General features: G+C 34.5%; 1 protein-coding gene across 5 annotated transcripts in view; it reads right to left on the bottom strand.

Moving 5' to 3' along the window:
• Window positions 1-22,624, bottom strand: part of IDE (insulin degrading enzyme) — a 99,467-nt gene that overhangs the window by 32,648 nt on the left and 44,195 nt on the right. For 4 of the 5 annotated variants that reach the window (XM_075026093.1, XM_075026092.1, XM_075026090.1 and 1 more), the window contains exons 15-24: window positions 20,466-20,610; window positions 17,548-17,658; window positions 15,383-15,503; window positions 13,065-13,156; window positions 10,608-10,719; window positions 9,335-9,502; window positions 6,226-6,498; window positions 3,903-3,964; window positions 2,257-2,329; window positions 247-314 (exon numbers count right to left, since the gene is read on the bottom strand). In XM_075026093.1, coding sequence (XP_074882194.1) covers window positions 247-314; window positions 2,257-2,329; window positions 3,903-3,964; window positions 6,226-6,498; window positions 9,335-9,502; window positions 10,608-10,719; window positions 13,065-13,156; window positions 15,383-15,503; window positions 17,548-17,658; window positions 20,466-20,610 — 1,225 coding nt within the window. Of the gene's footprint in view, window positions 1-246; window positions 315-2,256; window positions 2,330-3,902; window positions 3,965-6,225; window positions 6,499-9,334; window positions 9,503-10,607; window positions 10,720-13,064; window positions 13,157-15,382; window positions 15,504-17,547; window positions 17,659-19,784; window positions 19,930-20,465; window positions 20,611-22,624 lie in introns of all 5 variants that reach the window. The other variant, XM_075026091.1, reaches the window with a different exon arrangement.

The raw sequence follows: 22,624 nt of genomic DNA, 5'->3' as shown, positions 1-22,624 counted from the left end.
TTCATTTCAATGGAATACAAAGAACAAAGGCTAACAGGACAGACTACTAAAAAGAAAAAAAAAAATCAGGAAAAATCCCTGTTGTTACTGAGGATGACAATGCATGTAGAAAAGAGCTGAAACATCAGCCCCACAACAGCATGAATGTCAAGAAGTTTGTTTCTCCTTATAAAGTTATATTTAATGATACTAAACTTCCATATTAAGAATACAGCCTGGGATTTTTTGTGTGTTGTTTCTTTTTACCTGTGGTAGTGGTGGTGCTGGTGCCAGGTTCACATCATTTTGGCATGGAAATTCTCCAACAACAGGGCCTATTTAACATCATCAAAATTAATTCAGGACCATAATTTAATCAGTACCTTTTACATAATAAACTGTTTTCTCTTATAAGACAGGTATCTATATAAAGCACAGGTTATTAATTTTAAAGTATCTCTAAATAAGATTTTCTGTACATTTTGCTTTTACATTCCATGGCTGTCTTTAGAAATACAAAGAGCTTACTCCATGATTTGACTTGAGAACATGTGCTGAGGCAGTTACTTTTATTCATTTTACTTATACATAAAGAGAAAGTAGAAATAAAAATTGCTAGTCTACTGATCAATGAATATTTAAAACTGTTTTTCAGTGAAAATTATAAGAACAGTAGTAAGTGCCAGTGGTATACGCAGCAAGAGCAATGTAACAATAGCACATCTTTTAGTAAGAACATGCCTATGGAGGCATGGGGGTTACTCCATGTACCAAAATTCTGGATAGCAACCCCAATTCTTCCTTGCCTGTCCCCATGCATGCCCTACTCCAGTCCCCCCAAAACTTCTTCCTGCATCCAGTCCACTTGTCCATAAGAACTTCTAGTCTTAAATTCCTTAAACCTCCCTTCTACCTCCATACTCAAATTTCAACCCTAACCTTTACCTTGGGAGTTCAAGTGCTTTCCCCTCCTAAAATCCCAGATTTATACTGCTTCCGATTCTTTTCCACTCTCAGAGAAAATAGCGTGTCTGCCTCCAGGAGGAAGGGTTCCCTCTGAGAAGCTTTTTAGCCTTCCTCTTTTGGTTACCCTCTAGAGGATAGGCACCTGCACTTGAAAGAATGCTTATTTGGACTCATGGGAAATGCATTAAAATCTCCATTTCTCTTTCATGGCAGAAGAGAGACCACTTTGTGCCAGATTAAATGGTTTAAGACAGGGGAGTACGTGGAGAAATCTCTGTAAGAGTAACCACTTGTTAGGTCATCTCCCGTGCTCACCCTTGTCTTGGGAAGATACCATTCCAAGCAAATTCTGGCAATATAGTTACTACACTTTAAAAAGTTTTCTCTAGACAGGAAAAATATTAGAGCTATTTCTACTTAGCAATGATTAGTCATGAAAACTGGAAAGATGCTTTGAAGCAAGTCTTCCTTACTCAGCTGCAGAGTTACAATTTCCACAGTACCATAAAAATCAATCATTCTGTGACTGGAAGGAGTTTCATGACAGGCGCACAGCCATCTGCTTCTTTCTGTTCCTACACACAAGCCTTTAATATTCTTGACTTTGCAACCAGTTACATGTTGAAATTTAAGTCCAATATAAACTGGTGAAAAATCCACACAAAACAACATAGAAGTTTTTCCTCTCAGCTTATTTATATTAACCAGAAACACTTTCAACCTTTTCTTTCTTGAATTCTAAAACAGAACAACACAGTTTACAATGCACAACTCATCTAGATTATTTGAAAATAAAACTTAAATAAACTTCGACTTTCTCAAGTTTAAATATAATGTTTGACATTCCCAAAGGGTTGGGGGTTTTTGTTTGTTTGTTATTATTATTTTTATTTACTTCCTTTGAGAGTGCTTGAATAAAATTGTGGACATTCATTGCTTGTCAGGGAAAAAAAAACAACAACAAAAAAACCACATTGTATTGATAACCACAAATCCTAATTTTGTTTTTTCCTGTAGGACTACACAGAGTTTTATGTTTGTTTTAAAATATCCTGTTGAAAAAAGAAGTGCTATTTTAAGATATATTGTTCTAGTATCAGTATAGTTCAGAATGGCTGAAGAACTTGGTCACAAACTTCAACCAGAAAATTTGAAGCAGCCATGTGAAGAAAACCCATAAAAAGAAGTAATTTTTCCTCTGAAAGGTATGTAATCTCCAGAGCTGAGTTCTTCTTGTAGTGCATTTATATCATGTAACATGGCTTGCTTGAACAGGAATTGATTAAATACTATATTCAGCACAATACTTACAGGAATCCATTTCCCTTGCAAGGACGTGTACTGATACCTTGTGTCTTCTGGGAGCATCTATTGCCAACAGCACCTACAGTAAAAAACATCAAGTCCTTCAGGTGTGGGAAGAACCACTCAGACATTACATTTATAAAACAGTAAAAGAATGAGAGCATTTAAATTTTAATTTAAGCTTTAAAATGAGGGATAAATTTTGGGATGTCCCTTCAAATATTACTAAAAGTCATTCATACAGTACCTTAAATTATTTTACAATGAATTTAAGAAATTCATGTACTGTTTGGGACTCAGAAAAACTCGAAGTAATAGCAATTTAGCCATTAACTATCATAGTATCAGGAATTTAACCTAAAATCTCTGCAGAATTTTCAATCCCTAGCAGCCTTCTGGAAGTACATCACCCTGAACACAATTATTAAATTCAGCTGGACTAGCTCACCAATCTAGCCAGTTACTTCTGCTCTGGAATACTGATAATCACGTATTGAGCATTAGCGTAAGCAAAATAGTAGAGATTCCTACAAAACCAGAACACGGATACTTGTTCAAGTTACAATTTATTAAACAACAGCTACTGAAATTCCATTTACTAAGTTTGTATTTGCTGCATATCTTCACCCATGCTATCATACTATTAAAAACAAAAAACACAAACCAAAGATGTCAGTGTTCACTGTGCCATGTAAATGAGTTTTAAGCATTAAGACTAAATCTCATAAAAATAGACGGTAATGTAAAAATGACCTTGGATAGTGAAAACAGTAAGACAGAATACAAGAGAAACCATTTTGAAAGACATTGCCCCCCCCCCCCCAAGAGAGAAAACAAGACAACATAGATGCACACATACCCATGCCTCTTCATAGGCAGAAATTTTTTGATCCAATAGTTCCAAAGACATACGTTTACATTATTTTTCAAAGTATTCCCTGAGCTATTAGCTGCTCCATAAGTAATAAAACAATACGTACACTTTGCAATATAGTGAATTACTGCCTATAAAATTTGTTACAAAACAGAAAGAATGAGGCCAAATTTACTGGGGGGGGGGGGGGGGGGGGCAGACGACCCCTAGTATTTCAACTGCTTATATTGGCTATCTGGCTAGCAACTTCATGCTGAGTTGCAATGTACAATTATGTACATCATTATGCTGTTCCTTTGTTTTGCCTAACTATGACAGGAAGAATAAGAAGTTTCGATTTACAGTGAACAAAGATTTAAAAATATCTGTTTCATTCACAATTCACACACACGAAATATGCTGAATCATTTACTAGTTGAAGAAAAAATAAAACAACAAATTAGCAATTTTGGTCAAGTTTGGTAATAGAGCAGCACATTTTTAATTGATAAAGAAAGGATATATGAGACAAGAGGAGAATAAGAGCTGATAAGAGGAAAAAAACCCAAACCAACACACACACAACAAAAAACAATCCTTCTCCGCAATTTTTACAATATGCTAGTTGCCACTAAACTAAGTAAGATTCAGGAAACAAAATTATTATTAAGGTACCTCCATCAATCATATCTTTTGCCTAGAACAGGCATAAGTATATGCTTTCATAGTTCACACAAATAACATCCAGTTGTATCTACATCTCTTTCCAAGTAACATTTTAAGTACATGACTAACTTACCTTGTAGAACTGTATAATATCATCCTTGGTCAGGGTCTTTAGATAAGCCACTTCAATGTTATCTGCACAACAATAGTAAAAATTAGAACAAGTCTGCAAATCATAGCTGGTTATTAGCACACTACTTATTCAAAGTAGATTTCTTTCAAATTCAGATGCTGTAATTGACTGCAAATAATATGCTTTTCATTGTTAACTTGCAAGCTAATACTTGCATCACTAAAAGTGTCATTGGAAGCTTGGCAGAAAATTATACTTCAGTAAGCCCATTTGATTGAACTTACTAAAAAAATGCATGTTTGAAGAATACTGATTGCACTGTATATTATTCAGTAGCTAAAAAAATATATGCCTGCTCTGTATATTATCTTCAAATCAATATTACACATTTCTAATGCAGACCGATTATAGATGGCTTTTATTCACAGTTAGGAAACAGGATGGTAAGATGTGCTTTGGCAGGATGTACTTTTAAATAAATGTAACAAATGATGCCTACATCATACGTGTTAAGAAATAATCACCTTTAAGATACCTGGGGACAATGTGTCTCAGTAGCTACATCAGTTCATCTAAATTAAATTGTAATGAACTGATCATATAATATTATTACTGCATAAGCAGGAATGTTTTTTGTTGTAGGCATGCTTGCTTTTCTTAGGGTTACCCAGATCAAGAAAGAAATGTGTACAAGAGAACAAATATGCAGCTAATAAGTGTGTAAGGCAGGCTACAAGTAATCAATATGAAGTTCTACATGGAGGAAATAAAAAAACAAACAAACAACAAAACCAACACAGTTTGGAAAATTAGATGACATTTGGGAGAAAATTTTTAAATTAAGTAAAACAGTAGAAGTAGAAATAATAAAAATGTTAAAACCTGAAGAAAAAACCCTTTCACTACTTAAGGATGGAATATGAATTTCTGATTTTGACGATTTTAGTCATGTTAGAATCATTAATGAAATAAAATTACTAGTGGGTAGTGGGGAATTAAAGACATAAAAGCCAAGGGAAATAATAAGTTGAGAGAGATTAAGATATGAAAGTTATGGCTGCAGCTGGAAGTAAGAAATTCCAGAGAGATAATACAGATCCAAGTATGGTAAAACCAGAAACACTGAAGGCAGAGAAAAATTAAACTGTTTCATCAGACACAAAAAAAGTACTTGAGGGGATAAGTTTCCACGACACTCCTTACACTCAGGCATGAAACCTCGTCAGTAGCTCTTACTCTCTCAAGACCAAGCTAGACGACAAAATTCTTCATTATTAAAACAGTTCAGTTAGTCATTGTCAACCAAAAAGACTGTATTTGCTATTGTAGAAGGCCAATACTGTGCATGTAAAGCAGAAGAGAAGTCACAGGATACAGACAGAGTTTTATGTAGGAAGCATATTATGCATGGAAGATGGAAAATTACAGCTGTGAATAAGAGTCGAGAGATGAAAATGTGAGGAAAAGCTGATCTGTACCTAAAACTGATTTTTTTTTACATTAGGAACTTTATTACTAATATACCTCAGTATTTTTGATTAAAAACCTTCAAACGATGAAAAAGGGAAAAATACAACTCAAATACTATGTAGGATCACAATGTAAGAACTGTCAGTCCATTTTCAGTAATAACACTAGAAGTTGGTTCTCAATTGGTCTTCTACAAGCCTGTAATCTTCAAAGTATCATGTATGAAAAAAAAAAAAACAAACCCCAAATTAATGTTTCTTTGAGCCTACTCTAAGCTGATACAGGTCCCATGTTAGTTAAGATACCTGCTGTTGCCTCTGCCATCGCTGCCTTGAAAGAACTGTGCAATGGGAAGAGGAATAGGGTTCATGTGTGCACTTTCAGGAATGTCAAAGTGTATTTGAATGCATCTCAGTCAAGTATTACACACATATGTAATACAGACATCTGAACATCACAGAAAGAAATTTGAGCTTATGCAACATCAACATTTGCATTCAAACCACTTCCAATCCTTGACCTACTCTATGTCTCACTGAGCCTTAAGGAAAGAACAGAAGATCAATGAAGCATTCGCCAACCCCCATCATATAGTGAACATCAGGGAACACATTTATGCTCTATTACTAAAGGGTCCCACAGCAATGAGAGCACAGGCTCCACAAATGAGGTCATTTTCTCAGAGCAGAAGAAAGAAATACAATTTACAGGACACAGATCACCAAGAAATATATTAAATTATGCACAGGCTACGTAAAAGTTTAAGTTGCTCCCAAATTAATATGACACTCAACAGTCACAAGTGTAGCCAAACTACAGCATTCAGTTTTGAAGGAATTATAATTTTTCTTACCTCTGTCAAAGTTATACTGCTGGGAAATTATTTCTCCCCAATATTTAGCACATTCTGCAGACAGCTTCTTTGGTTTGTCTAGACGACGAATTGCTAAAGCTTGGATGTGTTTTTGGAAGGCCTCTTCTGTCATATCTTCTATGCATTTCTCCATAGTTTTTAAGAATGCTTCAACTCTGCTTTCTAGATAGTGTGGTGGCTTTTCAGATTGGATAATAAATCGCAGTCCTTGTATGCCATTTGCCCGACGTGGACCACTGAACACAATGTAACCTTGGCAAAACAAGAATAGTCACAAATTAAAAGAAACCCCTTGTTTCAGCATTAAGTTTGCCAAACATGGCATGTTTGACAAGAATGCAATTTTATGAAATAATGCAGGTTTTCAAAATATGCTCATGTTTGGGGGTTTTTGTTTGGGTTTTGTTTTTTTGTTTTTTTTAAAAGTCTTTATTTCACTGAGGTAAATATCAGTTCAGGGAAAGGGTGAGGAGGAGATGAGGCAGACCAAGACAGAACAAAAGGAATTCTGTCATCAGGATTAGGTAACCAGAAATTAAGCTGTACTCTAGTGCTTCATTAGACTCAACATTAGGAACTTATTATTTTTTCATAACATCTAATCTCAATTCTCTTTGCTGCAATGTAAGACCACTATTTCTCATCTTATCAATTAGATACAAAGAAAATATTATTTCCTTCCTTTTTGGTGCAGCTTTTACTTATCTGAACAACTAAGCCTCTCTTCCATCTTCCTCCCCTCTTTCAATAACTAATCTGCACATTTCAGTCTTTCAAATGTTGTTTTATAGCTCTCTAATCATTCCTTGATGCTTATGTCAAAACTGGATACAGTATTTTAAAGTCCTTACCTGAACAATATAGAAATATTATTGTGTTTGCATCTTGGAAGCTCCCATTTATATATAAACCAGTGTTTTACACAGCAGCATTACGCCACTGATTTACGTTCTACTTCCTATCTACTGTAACCTTTAGATTGTTTTCTACAGAACTGCTACCTAGCCAGTTGCTTCTTAGCTTGTATCTGTGCCATTGATTATTCCTGCCAAACTGTTCCTAACAAATTGCATCTTATCTTCTTTCAAGTCATGTCTCCAAAATGTCAAACTAATTTTGAGTTCTATCCTCCCACACACTTGCAGCCTCTCCCAGCTTAGTATTATCTGAAGATTTAGTAAGCATATTCACTCTTCTATCATCCAGAGTTTTGATGAAAATACTAAATAGCATTGGATCACAATAGAGCTCTGTAAAACACCATTTTTCAAATGAGCTTATCTATTCTCCAGTCATGACTTTCCAAACAGTCTTGCATCCAAATGTGTAGCACTCCCACCTAGGCGCTCTCTCTAGCTTGTTTGAGAATATTACGTGCCTTTCATACTATCAAGAAAAGACTTACAACATCACCACTTCCATCCATACAGCCAAACTCTGTTTGTATATAAAAAAGTTCAGTTAGTTTGATCTGAATTTGTCCAGTAATAGTTTCTCAGTTACCGTCTATGAATTTAGAACTGATTTGATAATTCTAATTCATGGAAAATATGGAATAAGTTAGCTGACTGATCTGTAATTTCCCTGCTTTTCTCTTTCCTTTTTTAAGGAAACATATAGCATTTACCCGTGATTATTTTTTCCAGTACCTCATCTATCATCCACAAATTCTCAGCTGTAAGACTTCTAATTCCAGGATTTCATAATTTTGGTTTTTGTTGTTTTTTGGTTTTGTTTTTGTTTTTTTTTAACGAATGTAGAGTTCATCATGCCTGAACTCTTTAAAAGCTTCTAATTTACCTGAACAACTTTTAATCTGTTATTTTCCAGTTCAAAGGTAAGCCTTGGACTTTGATCACCAGTATTTATTTTGGAAATCATCTCATCACAGTTGACATTTTAAGTGAAAACTAACAAATCCACCCTAAAACATTTTTAGGTGGTCCCCCCCCGTCCATTGACAATTTTTCTCTTCCTCTTTCTCGTACTGCTAAAGCATTTATTGAATGAGTTCTTGTTACTACTTCTACTGTTTAGCAAACTGCTAACTCCTGAACTTCTTTTTCTCTTCACTTTCTCAGAGATCTTATTAACAATTCCATGAAGTGTATTGAATTTTGCTGGTATTTCTACTGTCTTCCCTCCTAAGTCTTGTGAGCTCTATCATTTGGCAGTTACGCAGTGCTGGACACACCCTCACAGTTGTTCCCTGCCTCCTCTTTAGCTGTTACCTCCAAATTCTATACAAAACCTGTCACCAGCACATTCCAAAATCCTGCTAAATAACCTGGGTCCTGCCCTATTTTCAGCAGGTATCTAGATGGTTAAAATCCCTATAATGAATATGGTATGGCTGATTCTGCTAGTTGTTCACAAAAAGTCTACTCTTGCCTGATCTCCCTGGTAGATCATAGTTACCACACTGAGACATTCCCCTGCCTCTCACCTTTGGAAAAACTGTACTCCTCCTCATTAGTATTTCAGTCACGCAAACTGTCACGCAGTCTGTCTCTCGTTGTTATCCTGGTTTGGAATAACCTTACTAGTTCTCAGTCTTACTAGTTCAGGTAACAATTATTTGTACTTATTGGTGAACAGCCGTGTTCTTAAGAAGCCTGAAATGTATTTAGGTCTTCACCAACATGGCAGCTTACCATTACCCACACAGCAGTATTCCTAAAATAGGGCTTATGAATCATCAAGTACACCTGGAAGTAGGATCACACGCAGAAAAGACCAAACTGATTCTTTAAGAAGATCTAAAATTTAGGAAACTGACCTAATGTCCTTGTTGTAAAAATTCTAGATATGAAGTTTTCTGTACAGTGATCAAACTTTTTTTAAGCCAGAGTTAGTTTCAGATATCTCAGACTTATCTTAAAAATTATGATTGCTGCTTCTCAATTTAGAGTCTGTGCACAGTAATATTCACTTGCGTCATCATCCGTTAAAATGATTTACATTTACCAAGTACCCTTTAAATGGCACTCACTAAGCAGGGAAAGAACACCTCATCATGTCTCATAGAAGTGTGTGAGTATGCGTGCATGTGAGTATACAGAGACATAATCACTATGGAAAAATTTACCTAATTGTTCCTTGGTGCGCAGAGTATTGAAGCATGGTTCTGAGATAATCTGACAAAAGAGCTCCAGAAACATATTCTCAGAAGTGCTCTGCATGTCTGTCTGGTAATATATTTCAATGCCACAATTGTTATGAACTTCATTTCTCTGTTGATATACAAACCAACCTCCTAAAAGACAAAGTTGAAACATTTAAGTTCATTAAAATGTACATTCGTATTGTCCACAATTAAAAAGATAATGTTCTATCACTTGTGGAATGGAATTATAATAAATGGTTTAGGACTGTTAAAGCAGAATTTCCACTAACAGCATACTCTTCACGAAACAAGTAAAGAAAAGATTGTTTTAACACATTGAAATGTCATAGCTTGAGCATATCAACAAGTAAATTGAAACTGGCTGATTCTCCTTAAGCAAGTATTTTTGGAACTGGAGTGGAATTTTGCATTACCTCTAATGTGTAAATAGTTTCTAAAAACAATTTGTCAGAAACGTTTATGAACATTAAAAATAATTCAGCATTTAATACCAATAGCTTCTTTGGTATATGGTAGCTTCCACAAGCTGATGATTAGCTATGGGTAAGGGGCATTGGCTGTATAGCTACATATGTCATCATTCCTGTATAACTCCCAGCAATTCTTTCAACCTCCTGTCTTTTATATAAGACTTTTTTGCACAACAGAAGTAAAATCATATACAAACACCATGAGACCAAAAGAATTTATATTAGAAAAATCCAGTTACTTGTGCAAGAGCTTTTAGTTTTCTCATAAAGCAAGAGTAACTCAGGACAATCCTTGACTGAATGGTCAATTAATACTTGAAAGTGCTCAAAGAATGGTGCTTATTCAAATGTGTATACTATGTGTAGCAGAGTGTGGGGCAGAGCTCTTATTTCCACAAATCATACTGAGTGAATTAGGATTGAATCAAAGAATCATGGAGTCATAGAATGGTTTGGGTTGAAAGGGACCTTAAAGATCATCTAGTTCCAATCCCCAAGTTGTCCAATTTACATACACAGATTAAAAATGAAATCAAATTCATTTTCAGGTACACCAGAATGATGATATATTAGTGCACAATTTTCTTAACAAAACCACACCCTAACTGTATTTTTAAATTTAAAGTTTAAAATAATTTGAAGTAAGTCTGATTTCAAAACAAGCTCCTATCAACAGAATAATATTAATTTTAAAATGCCATTAGCAAACAGAGAATCTCAATTTAATGTGTATTAAAAAATTGTAAATAAATCATTTAACTTACTGTCAGGAAGTTGCACTTCTCTGTATCTCACTAACTGACTGGGAAGAAGTGGCTTTGTATGGGCGTGCTCAATGAGAGTGTCCTCAACCATCTGCATAATTCCTAATGCAGCCTGGAAGAGAAAACATAGGAGGACTTTTAATGATCATTAGTTATTCTGTACCTAACGGCAGGGTAAGACTTTCCAATTGTTGATGGTGACATGAGAGAAAATTAAAAAGGAAAAAAAAAATCAGGAATAGCAAATAGGGATATTGTAATTTAACAAAAATACAGCAGAGGTTAAGTAGATAAGAAGAAGTGGGGGCTGGGGAGAGGGCAAGGGGTTTGTGGGTTTTTTTCCACATTTATCTTGTCTATGTGTTTAACTACTACTCCTCCCCAATGCTGCTGAAATTAAAGTTCAATGGGCTTTTATTTTCCCCTTTCCCTTCACCACTTTGATGTACTCATCTTTCTAAGTTTGAAAATGAGATACCTACAATGTACATTTGCAAAGCAAATGACATTTCAGCAGATCCAATTTTAAGAAAACAAATTAATGGTTAAGTTCAAACATGCATTCCATTGACGTGCTGGTAGTATTAGGACTCATTGCCCAGATACTTTCTTTTATTTGATGGATTAAAATAATAGTAATAATTAAAAAATAATAAATAGTGAAAAAATTAAAAATCGTTAGTGTCATTCAAGGATTTAACTTCAAAAGCTTTACCTGTTAAGTCTTATATGTTCTTGTAGCCTGTATACTGGAAATTATAGTAACTTGCTACAAAGTAGTTTTGGCTGAAAGCCTAAATTTCTTTGTCTGCACTGCCACAAACTCACAACACAAATGATCTTAAAATATGCAAAAGGTCTGGAAACTTAATAAACACACATGCCCTCCCCACGCCCCAAAACCCCCACCCAGTATCAAAGACAAAAAGATTGAGGTCTAACAAAACACAGTTTGAAAGGTTAGAGAAAAATATATTCTTCCAATTGAGTCACCATATTAAAACAAAATATTTGCAACAAGACTGTTCAGACAGATATTCTGAACAGGATTAGTTTACTATTCACTCACTAGCAGCAAATAAATAAAAGGAACAGTCAAAAACCAAATATGAGAATGAAATTAATTCAAGAAGAAATAGGAATTTTAAGCAGCTAGATAGGTCTAGTTTTTCAAAAAGTACAGATTCACTAAAAAATTTTTCAGTATTGAAAGGTGTCACAAGAGTATGTAAATTTAAATTTAATTTTAGTCGGAAAAAATTCTTAGATGCAGGTTAAAATTTCTGAGCTTTGTCAGTGATGATCACATCATGGACACTGAAGGACAGTAATTTCCTACCCCCATCTATTAGGGAGTTTGCAGATCATTTCTAAACATTACATAGCTATGGGTATAACAGTACATACATCTTTCCCAGTTCTCTAGCTGTAGGATTCCTCAATAGCCACCCATTATGCCAACTAAAGAATGCATTTTTCTGCTATGACTGCACCATCATGGAAATCTAAAAAAACTGGTCATTCAGTTATATTTCAGAAGGAACTGACTTTCATATACAAATGTATAAGAAATCAGGAAGGAAAAAAGTGAGACTATTTTTTTATATTTCTCCACATGAAAAATACTCTATGTAATTAAAAAAAAATTAGATACATCCTTGAAAAAGAAAACTTTGTGCATCCAGTGCTATTGGCTCCTTCATCTTTTTATGTTTCCCCCCCTTACTAGTTAACTTTCTTGTCCATACATGCAGCAGTCAGTAGCAGTGTTTATAACATCTCCTGCTAGTGAAGTATCACAGAGCTGGTATAACATAGAAATATTGCTATACCAGCCCTACAGAAAAAAAAAAAAAAAAAAAAGTGCAAAAATATACAAGGTGCTACATTTTGTAGTGGTATATATGTTCAAATATTTGGTTAGATTTCCTATGCAAATACAAACCATTATTATTTTAATGAGAGATAGAACAAACATTTTCTGATTTTTACTCCCAAAAAGACATAAATGAGGGGAGCTGACACTTACTTTTACAGCCCACCATTCCTGTTTAGTTTTCTGCAAAGTACTTCAAGGTGGAAGGATCCTGGATTCTTAAATCTTTGCTAGTTAGCCTGACACTTTCAAATGGAAAAGCAGGATCTGCAGCACAACATTCCTTATGCAGCTTGATCACATCACAGTAATGACATGCAACATAGACTTTAAAGTATTTGGATCATAATTTGTTTTTTATTAAATTTCCAAGAGCAATACAAGGGCAGCAGTTAGCCTAATAAATCTAAAGTGGAAAAAATGACACTGATACGCCCATAAAGATAAAAAAGTACGAAGTCAAATTATGAAATCACATTTGGCAAAACTGCTTTAAGATCTGAGAAGATTAAACCAGTCTTCCATTTTTTTATGCTGCTTTTAAATAAAAACTGTTTTATTAAAGAAAGTATCACACCAACCTGTTTTGTTATATTGCCATGGAGAAGAGCTTCAATGTGTAACCGTGACAACAGTTGAGCTATAAAGGCCTTGAGGCGGGGAAGAGTGACATCTAGAATAGATATTTAGACAGTTAAATCAATTACATGCATTTTTACATTAAAAAGTACCTAACTCATCACTAGATCTGGTGCATTTCTTAGAGGAGGAGAAACTCATCATCATGAAAAAGTAAATCTCTCCTTAAAAATGCAACATTGGAAAGTTTCCAGGTCTAAATAAGCAGCACTCATCATATAGCTTGTTTTGCTTAGAATTCACTTGCCATCTGACCCAGTTTCCAAAAAGAAAAGAAAAGAAAAAAAAAGCCTTCTTTCCAATCATGCTGAACAAACATTCATTCTCCAGAGAAAACAGTTGCAATTATTCAGGTGGCGTTCCAAGATAAAGCCTTAGTTATTAACTAAACAAGCAGCACATAGTTTATAATGCTTGAGAAACACACTATGCATTTACCATCTAGACTAAAAAAGAACCTCAACTCAAATATGGTGTTTTGATATTATCTTTGTAACAAACAATACACAAGAAAAATATTTTTGCAATATATCCCAGAGTACACATACACACACGTTCTATGCTAACCCGTCTTTGCAAAGCAGTTTTCATATATAATGCAAAGTATAGTTTAACATACATAAGCAATGGAATAAGAGAGGAAGGATGGTTGAATGGATGGAGTATTCATCCCAAAATCAACATCTCCATTCTTAATTCCCTGACACTACAAGAATACCCACACTGTATCACCAAATCTATTAATTTCTCATTCTGTCATTTTAACAACTGAAATAAAAACTAACAATACTTGTGTATTTAACAAAAAGTTTTGAAAAGACAAGTGCAATCAAGATTACAAGGTCACTCAGTTATTCAGTGGGGGATGCATACATATCTAACAGATTTCATTTGTATTAGAAAAACCTATACCACGCTTATCAGTCTTTCCCTCTCTTAAGAGGTAACTGACCACCAGTAAAAAATTCATTTCCACATTTTTCCCTGATTCCAAATCAACTTTTTATTGTTGTATAACTCTAATCTTAATTTTTGCCCCTAGAATTGCTTATTAATAGTGCAAAAGATTATGGTCACATTGAGTGTGAGAGGGGAAAAGAGAAAAAAAATCATGCATAAATCCCCTGTATTTCAAGCAGATTTCCAGCAGTGCTAAGTAGACAGCATTCCTTTCCAGCATTCCATTTTTAGCCATTCTTATGCTGAATACAGTAGCATTAATCTTATGAAGACAACTTACGCAAGGAACAGAAAACCTCTTATTTTTTTCAAAATTCAGTAGTCATTAAAAGAAGGAGTGACCTACATATAGCTGAATCCACTGCCATGAAAATCAGTGTTAGTTTTGTCATCGACTTCACCTGCAACCATTCATGAAACTATACAACTAAACATTTATATTTCTATCCTGGAGCAATCCTGTAGAAAAAACACAGCCCTGTGCAGCTGGCTCAGGGCATCTATAGAGGCTATCTTAATGAAGCTGTTTTCAGCATCACAACTTCAAAAAGTATGGTATGTGTCAAGTCTTTGACAACTATGGATATGTATTCTGAATCCAATCCCTCAAATACATACAAAATCCAGATATTCTTCTTGAAAAGAACGTCTCAGTTTATTCCAAGAAGATCTTACAAGATATTTTGCAAACTGTCCCAGTAACAGCCTTTTGTTGTAACACAGTAAGATACAGGTAGGGAAGTGTTCTTCAGCTATTACTAAATTCAATTAAAACCCCTAATTTGAAATTTCTTCTGCCTCCAAATATAGGGGGCACCTGCTCTTTGTTAAGAACCACAATGCTCTTTACTACCATTATTGCCTACAGTTCTTTATTATCTACAGAAACAGGAGTGAGGATTCCCTGATAATGGAAAAAACAAAATAGTATGCACATTGGTAAGTACAATGCAGATACACTCCAATGTGTCTGCAAGATGTCAATTAGAGCCAAATAATTTTAGCAGAGTTGGTTAAGCACTGGATTCACCATACCCAGGCTCATGCCCACAAAGCCTGAACTTTTACCTCCAAGTTTTGCCATTTGAGGCCTTTTGCCTGAACTACTATACTTTCTAGAAACTGGAGGATAACTGCAGAGGCATCAACATCCACCAGCATCAGCTCAGGTCTGGCACTGCAGGGGCTTCACTTGAATAATTGGTAGAGTTCAAAATAGGTACCTTAATTACTTTAGTAACAAGACATTTTCCATAAGAAAAAAATAAAATAATTAAGTTTAAAACTGGCAGATCATTACCATCTAGAGCTTCTTTTAATTCATCTTTGGTCCAAGCAACTTCTGTCATCAGGAGTCGGAGATAATACATTGCATGCTGGTGAGGCTGTTCAGCCCTGAAGTTGTTAAGTGATCTCATGTACTAAAACAAAATAATTAAGTTCAAATTATAGAACTGTATTTCTAAACATAAAATATTAACCTTGTACTCTCAACTTTGTGTATCATCAAAAAGATACATTCAAATGTCAAGAACATTCTCTTGCTTGTTAGACTTGTTAAAAAATTGTGTTAAATTACCGTCATAATAATGTGGGTTTCTGAGCCCATGGGTTAAGCAGTAACTGTTAAGATAGTTGAAATAAGCATGGAATCAAACTTGTCCATAAAATTAATGGCTGGAAATCATATTATTGCCGTTAGACCTAAATAAGTTACTCTACCCAGGAAATACATATTCTGTGATGACTGTCTGTGGGTGGGGTGGGGAAATATCACTAATAGAAAATGTGTTTTTCTCCCAGTTGCTTCCCTGGACTGACTTGGTTAGAAAAATACAGGAGCATCTGGGAAATTCTTTGCATTCTTTGCCTGGCTAAAGGGGGTATGAGAGAAGAATCAGTGAGCTTCTCAAAAGAAACTCCTTTCTAGTCCAACTGCACCTTTACAAAATAAGCAGAACCTTTTTCCTCTACCAGAGGAACTGAAAAGTGCAAACCAACGGTTTTGGCAAGCTGGGATCATTTCCAGGACAATAATTTCATAGCACATGAGTGAGAAACAGCGAGCATGAAGGTGCTGAGGATGCATCCTTCTATCTGTTACAAACAGAAACTAGAAGCTGATATCTCTCTTATCTGTTAGGTGTAGACATGAGGGGAAAAACCGCAATCTCCCCATCTTGATTTGACTTTTTTGTATTTTGTCTTATTTTACATACACGAAAGGCTTATGTAACAAAAGTCTATAGAATGATAAAAGATGCATAATACAGAAAAGTTCAAGTGAACTGTAAAGACAATCAGTCAAACTTCTTAAACTAAAAGAAAATCATCCAAACCAGATCATTCACAGATCCATGAGTTGGGTTTTTGTGCCTTGACATTTGTCACATCCAGTTAAAACTTTCCAGGCAATTAATGTATCTTAGGTACACAGAGCCCTAAATAAAGTGCTGTTATAATAAATCTACTTCATGTTTGATGTCTGCCTGCTTAGAATTTCCTACTAAATAGTAATGAACTAAAGATGGCCCTGGTCTCTGTCTAGGCCAGTCACTTGTTCAAAAAATCACCAGCAGCAGAGGATTAAAGTAAGACTTTAGCAACCATGGGGTGAACTTCCTTGCAACCCTAGCTGTCTCATCTACTGCACACTATTTGCAAGCTTTCTGGGCCAGAAGTCAGTCCATTCCCCACCACCAGTCTAATCCTTGTGCACTCATTTATAGCTCCACAACAACTCATTGCTATGAATGCCAATATCTAATTTGTTAATTTCCTTTGTTTTACCTGTCCTGCTCTAAAGAAAGAACCAGAACAACAATTATGTATCTTGTTTGGCTGAGCAAATGTAATCACTGTTCATAAATGTACTTCAGGAGGTAAAAAAAAAGCAGCTCATTAACATTCCATATATCTAGATCAGTCATTAAATTTAGGAAGTGAGACTTTCAGAAGTCGGCATGTACTTAACCAGCAGGTTACTTTTGCACCAAAGGATCTTGGCCCAGGAGCAAAGCTCCTCTTCACATCTGGGGAGAAGAAATGTTGCAAATCTTTTCAACACTTCCTTTTCCCCTTCATCCATTTTCCCCTTCTTTTATGGCTAGATCCCACTGGGGCCTTTCCAAATTGTAAAACAGGATATAAAGTTAAGATTTCCCCTCCCATCCCCCTTCTTAGATTTCTACTTCTATCAAAGCAAGTTGCAATCCCTTGATCAATCATAAGACAGACCTACTGAAAGAATATTCCAGAACCAGTTATTTTTAACCAAAGAATGTAATACAAACACTACAGAAAACTCATGGCCACAAAAAAGACAAAAGAAAAAAAGCTTCTGCAGTCCCAATGAGGCAGAATTTCACTGTCTATTTCCACGGATCATCAGCCCTCAGATTTCATTTCAAGTCAATGCATTCCATTTTAAATTACTCCAAAATGTAAATTTCTCATGTAGCTTACCGCTTCCTTGATAATTTCAAATCGTTTTTCATCAATCTCAAAAGTAGCCATTTTCTCAATGATCTTCTTGAGCAAGATATGTTGCTTGTCATTATAACCTTTTACAGAAAGCTATGGAAAAAGTGCATAATTTGCTTTAAATGTGGAAGATAAAAAGAATAAAACAATTACCAAGTCTTGTATAATTCAATGAACAATACACTTTTCAACACTTACTCTAAATTCAACATTATTCAACATGAACTTGTTCTGAAATAAAATCCCTTTACCCATCAAAAGATAACTGATGAATATAATACTGCATATTTGCCCAGCAGTTATAAATGCAGAGAATTAATGTCATTTCACGTCAATGTAAGCAAATTGTACTCTGAATACAGATTTTTAATGATTACAAGTATTGAGTCCAGTCACTAAACTGTACATCTGGAGTACTGAAATGGTTTTACTCTAGGTTTTTCATTTTAGTAATGAAATCTGGATTGACAGCCTATTTAAATATTCTCTCCAATTTACTTTTAACCTTGCTGCATGTTTATCTTGTTGCTCAAAAAAATATTTTACGTAAGTAAGCAGTACTACAAGAAAAGGGGTACTATCAACAGCAGCACAATTTATAAGCAGGATGGTGCTGGGCTGAAACACCAAGGTAGTTAGTCTACAATCATGATGAGATATTGATCTGATCATACCCATTTTTTTGAAAGTATATATGAAATAAACTTGATTGTTAAAAAAAAAAACCAAACAACATAGGAACTTAAAAATGACTATATGATTGCATCAAGCTACAGAAAGTTTGCCTACTGAAAAAAGGCATTTGGAAGGCCTTTGGGGGGGAAAACCACTTCAAAATTTGGTATCTCAAAATGAGAATTTAATTGGATTTGTGCGGTTTAATTATTAAAGGTAAAACTACATTTTTAGGACACAAACCAACATACATTCCTGCTTTCCAGTAGGAAGAATTCTTTCTTCGGCAGTTACTGAAACATACCTGAACCATGATTTTGAAGAAAAAGCTATCATAAATGGATTTATGACAAAGGCTCGTATTCTAAATTAGCCTAAAAACCCAAATTGTTCAACAATCACCATGGGTGACTGTTTTCAGTGTAGCATCTGTCCTCGCTTAAAGTATCAACATTTTACAGTTACATCTATTGACTATAAAACTTCTCACAATATAAAAAAGAATATTAGACGTTCCCAGACATCAAAGTGAAGTAAACTGATTTAATACATGAAAATAGAATCTTTAGAGTAGAAGAATATAAAGACCCTAAAAAAAAAAACCCGCTAACATTTAAAATAACTCTAAACTTCTAAACTGTGACTAAAAATTAAGAAAATTACACATAGACATCCACCCCTGCCTTTTCTTTTTAAAGGAATTAACTCTGACCATGGAAACACCAGCAAGCTTTGAAACTGAGAACAGATAACCATGTTTACAGTAAGTTAAGTGAATGCTACCAGGAAATTATATTTGCATTGGATAAAAAAAAAAAAGAAACTGCAGCACTCTCATACAGAAAATTTAAAGACAATATACAGTATATTCTCTTACTAAGATGCTTTGGGAAATAGTACTTCTACAGGAAATTTCAAAACACATTTTGGAATAGAACGATGGTTAATAAAAGCTTTTAACAGAACTTCAACAGAGACTATTACAATCTCCTATCATAAATCTCACAGGAGAAGCTGGGTAAGAAATAACCATTTCCCATAATATCAGTATTTATACAGTAAGTATTGTCAGCACTTTAAAATAGATTACAAAACATGTAATAAAAACAAACACTAAGGAAAAGCCAGAAATATCCAGCATTGCACTCTAATGAACACATGCACAAATCATTTCCACAGCTCACTACAGCAGAATTAGAGAATTATAGCAAAATCTGTAAAGTTGAGATTCAGTCAACAGAAAAGTTAATCTTTTTATCTAGAAGCCAGCAATAGTACTTTCAAGATTACCATGCAAGCAAGTAAAAATGTGAACTAGAATGCAACAATTGCACTGCACACATGTTCACAAGACACTGCAATCTTAAACAGGTCACTCAAAACTGATTAAAATACAGTTTTGCTTTGCCTTTAATTAATGAGATATATGCAAGGAAAAAAACATTAACCATCTCATTTAGAAATGCAGAAGTCAAATGTTTTCTCCAAGCTCAACAACTCCCAAGCTGTTTCATTTCTTCCTGCATTTTTTTTTTCTTACTTACAAGTATTGCATTCATTCCTGATGCAATGCCATAGATCAAACCTGAGAGGCGTGCTGCATATGTATACTCTTTTAAATCATCCTTCAATAACCTGATAAACAGGTATGTCATGTTGCAATGGAGAGGATCAGCATAAATGTAGCGACTAACAAAAAGAAAAACAAAATAAATGCTTTGATACCTCAAGCAGTGACAACGTAATGGATGAAGAAACATGACTGAAGAGTATGTATATGCAGCCTCATGATCAGTAGTTCTTGAACAGGAAAGCTGAAGTGTACCATTTATTTAACAGCATGAAAAGGGGGTCTTCTACCCCATCAGTCAGAAGGTTTTTAGCAGATATCTGACAAACTGAAATAAATATGTAAGCTTGGATTAGGGTTGCTTTTTTCTTTTTTTAAATGGAGGAAAAAATCTTACAACTAATTAATTTCATGAATGATATAAAAATAAAGAAGAAAATTTGCTTAATATGAGTGGAAAGATTGTTGAAGACTTTGAACAAAATTCAACTTAAAATTCAAATTAAAGAAAGGATGGTTAATAACCAAGATCAAAAGGAGTAACAGCCTTAGACCCATTTTGAAAATAAAAGTCCTTCCATCAAATCAATGTAAAAATGTTGATGAGTGGAAGTAGTTTTAAGGCTCTAAGCTTTTCTTTGATTTGGGTACTTACATACATCCCATAGATGGTATTTTGGAGATCATAGTTCAAGCCAGCTAGTTCTGCTGCATATGCATACTCGTTGAGGGAGTCTTTGAGTAGTTCAAGGTACAAATAGGCCATGTTACAATGCAAGGGATCCACGTAAGCAAATGGGCTGGAAGAAAATGTTGAAAGTAAAATATGCAGTTTAAAATTCTTTCTCAGCTTCTTTTGGCCTTTTAAGTTTGATCTGAAGGAAACAACATTTACTGCAAGTATGCTGATGGATCCCATTATGAAGGATTCCTATTTTGAAGTCAAATATGAACATACCGGAAAATAATTATGTAGCTCGCTTATGGTTTGAGCGATGCCTAAATATATTGAAGATTCCAGAGATATTCTCTTATTTGTGCTCATAAATCAAGACACGTTATGTTTACTTTGCTGCACAGTCAGAATTCACCAAGAGTAAAATAAACTAAATACACCCTGAATAACCAACATAATTTAATAGACTGAAATGAAAGCCTATGTACTGAATATAATGTAATTAATACTTCTACACTGTCAGAAAACGAAGTAGTTTCTATTACAGAAATTAAGAGATTAGCAATTTCTGGTATGAAAAATATGCAGTACATGCTAAGTTCAGCTCAGGAAAGACGCATGGCGTACCCATTGTCATACCACCGTAGTTTTTGTGTTTTCTTTTTAATGGCAACAACTATACAACCTCTACTGTTTTTTAGAAGCATCTGATCACATACAATGCTGTTACAAATTTCTCAAAAAGAGAAATGCAACTCTAACACTCAAGCCATATTTCACCTGTGCCAATTGTTAATTATCTGTGTGTTTGAAAAATTTGCAAAGTCAAGACAAGTTATTTGTACTATGATTGAATATTTATTTTTAAAGCTTCTGAAGTGCATGTAAATTCATTATCAATTTCACAGAAATAATCAGTAGTATCTAAAACAATTTGCTGTCAGGATATGGCTTGCAATTCAAACCCACGCCATTTGCATTTATTTTCCCTAAGCAGTCACTAATGGTCATATTCTGAGACATGCTATTACATATCTTTATGCCTATATAGCATGGTATTTCATAGTGTATATCAACATTACTGTAGTAAAACAAAGATCACATCGCCACAACACACACGCTGATAACTTCAAAATACATTGCAACGGTATTTTTAAGAAGGTTCCTAGCAGTTTTTAGTAACGCCTTGATGTCTCCTCCCTTCTAGATTAAGGAAAGTACGTATGGGAATAGATGTAAAAAAGAATATTATTTTTTTTTTTAAATCTATTAGAGAAGCAGAGCCTGCTATAGTCTGAAATCTTAGCCTAGGATATGCTTTTTTACTACTACTGGGTTAGTTGAAAAAAAATAATAATAAAAAAAATTGGACTCTGCTATTTGCATTTCTCCCTACAATGAGAATTTCCTAAAACTGAGCAATGTCAATATGTCCAATGATGCAAATCCAATTAATATTGAATTTTTTAATCAAGACTGAATTCAAAGCAAGATGTAGGTCAATCCTATGTTATCACAAACCTTCCTCCAAACTCATTATATTATTTTCCTTTCTGATACTAGAATAGAGACTTAATCAGTTTGAGTGATTACTATGTCTGTATCAGTTATAACTTCTGTATACTCATTTAGCTGGCAAAGGCCAATAGGGAGTTTTGAAAATAATGAATACTACTAAATCATTAATCCTCAAGTGAAAAATAACAGAAAACAATTTTTATAACACTCTTCTGGGATTTGCCTTCTATTACTGACAACTTTGTAAATAACTGCTTATTTCTAGTTTACCATTTTTTGACTAGACTTGTGGAAGCAGAACAACTCAATCACTGATTGTGTATCTGAAAAATCTTAAAGTCTAGTCTTTTCCCCTCTCAAACAGAACTGTAAGTGACATAGCTGGAATCAACACTGAAGTGTTGATCCTGAGCTACCTTATAAGCAACTCAAGTTGCTTGAAATATTTCTTAAACTGGAAGGTAGCAAGTATCCAGTTAAAAATAATTAGCATTATGTTTTTAACATTCATCTCTAAACCTTGGGAAATTTGAAATGCAGAGTTTACAAATACCTTTAGGAAGTTTTTAAAACAACAGCACATTACATTGTTACTTTGCTTCCTTTTAAAAAAGGATACT

Source organism: Buteo buteo, chromosome 4 (assembly GCF_964188355.1).
Source record: "Buteo buteo chromosome 4, bButBut1.hap1.1, whole genome shotgun sequence".
NCBI classification, from domain to species: Eukaryota; Metazoa; Chordata; class Aves; order Accipitriformes; family Accipitridae; genus Buteo; species Buteo buteo.
This window is presented reverse-complemented; position numbering and strand designations above follow the sequence as displayed.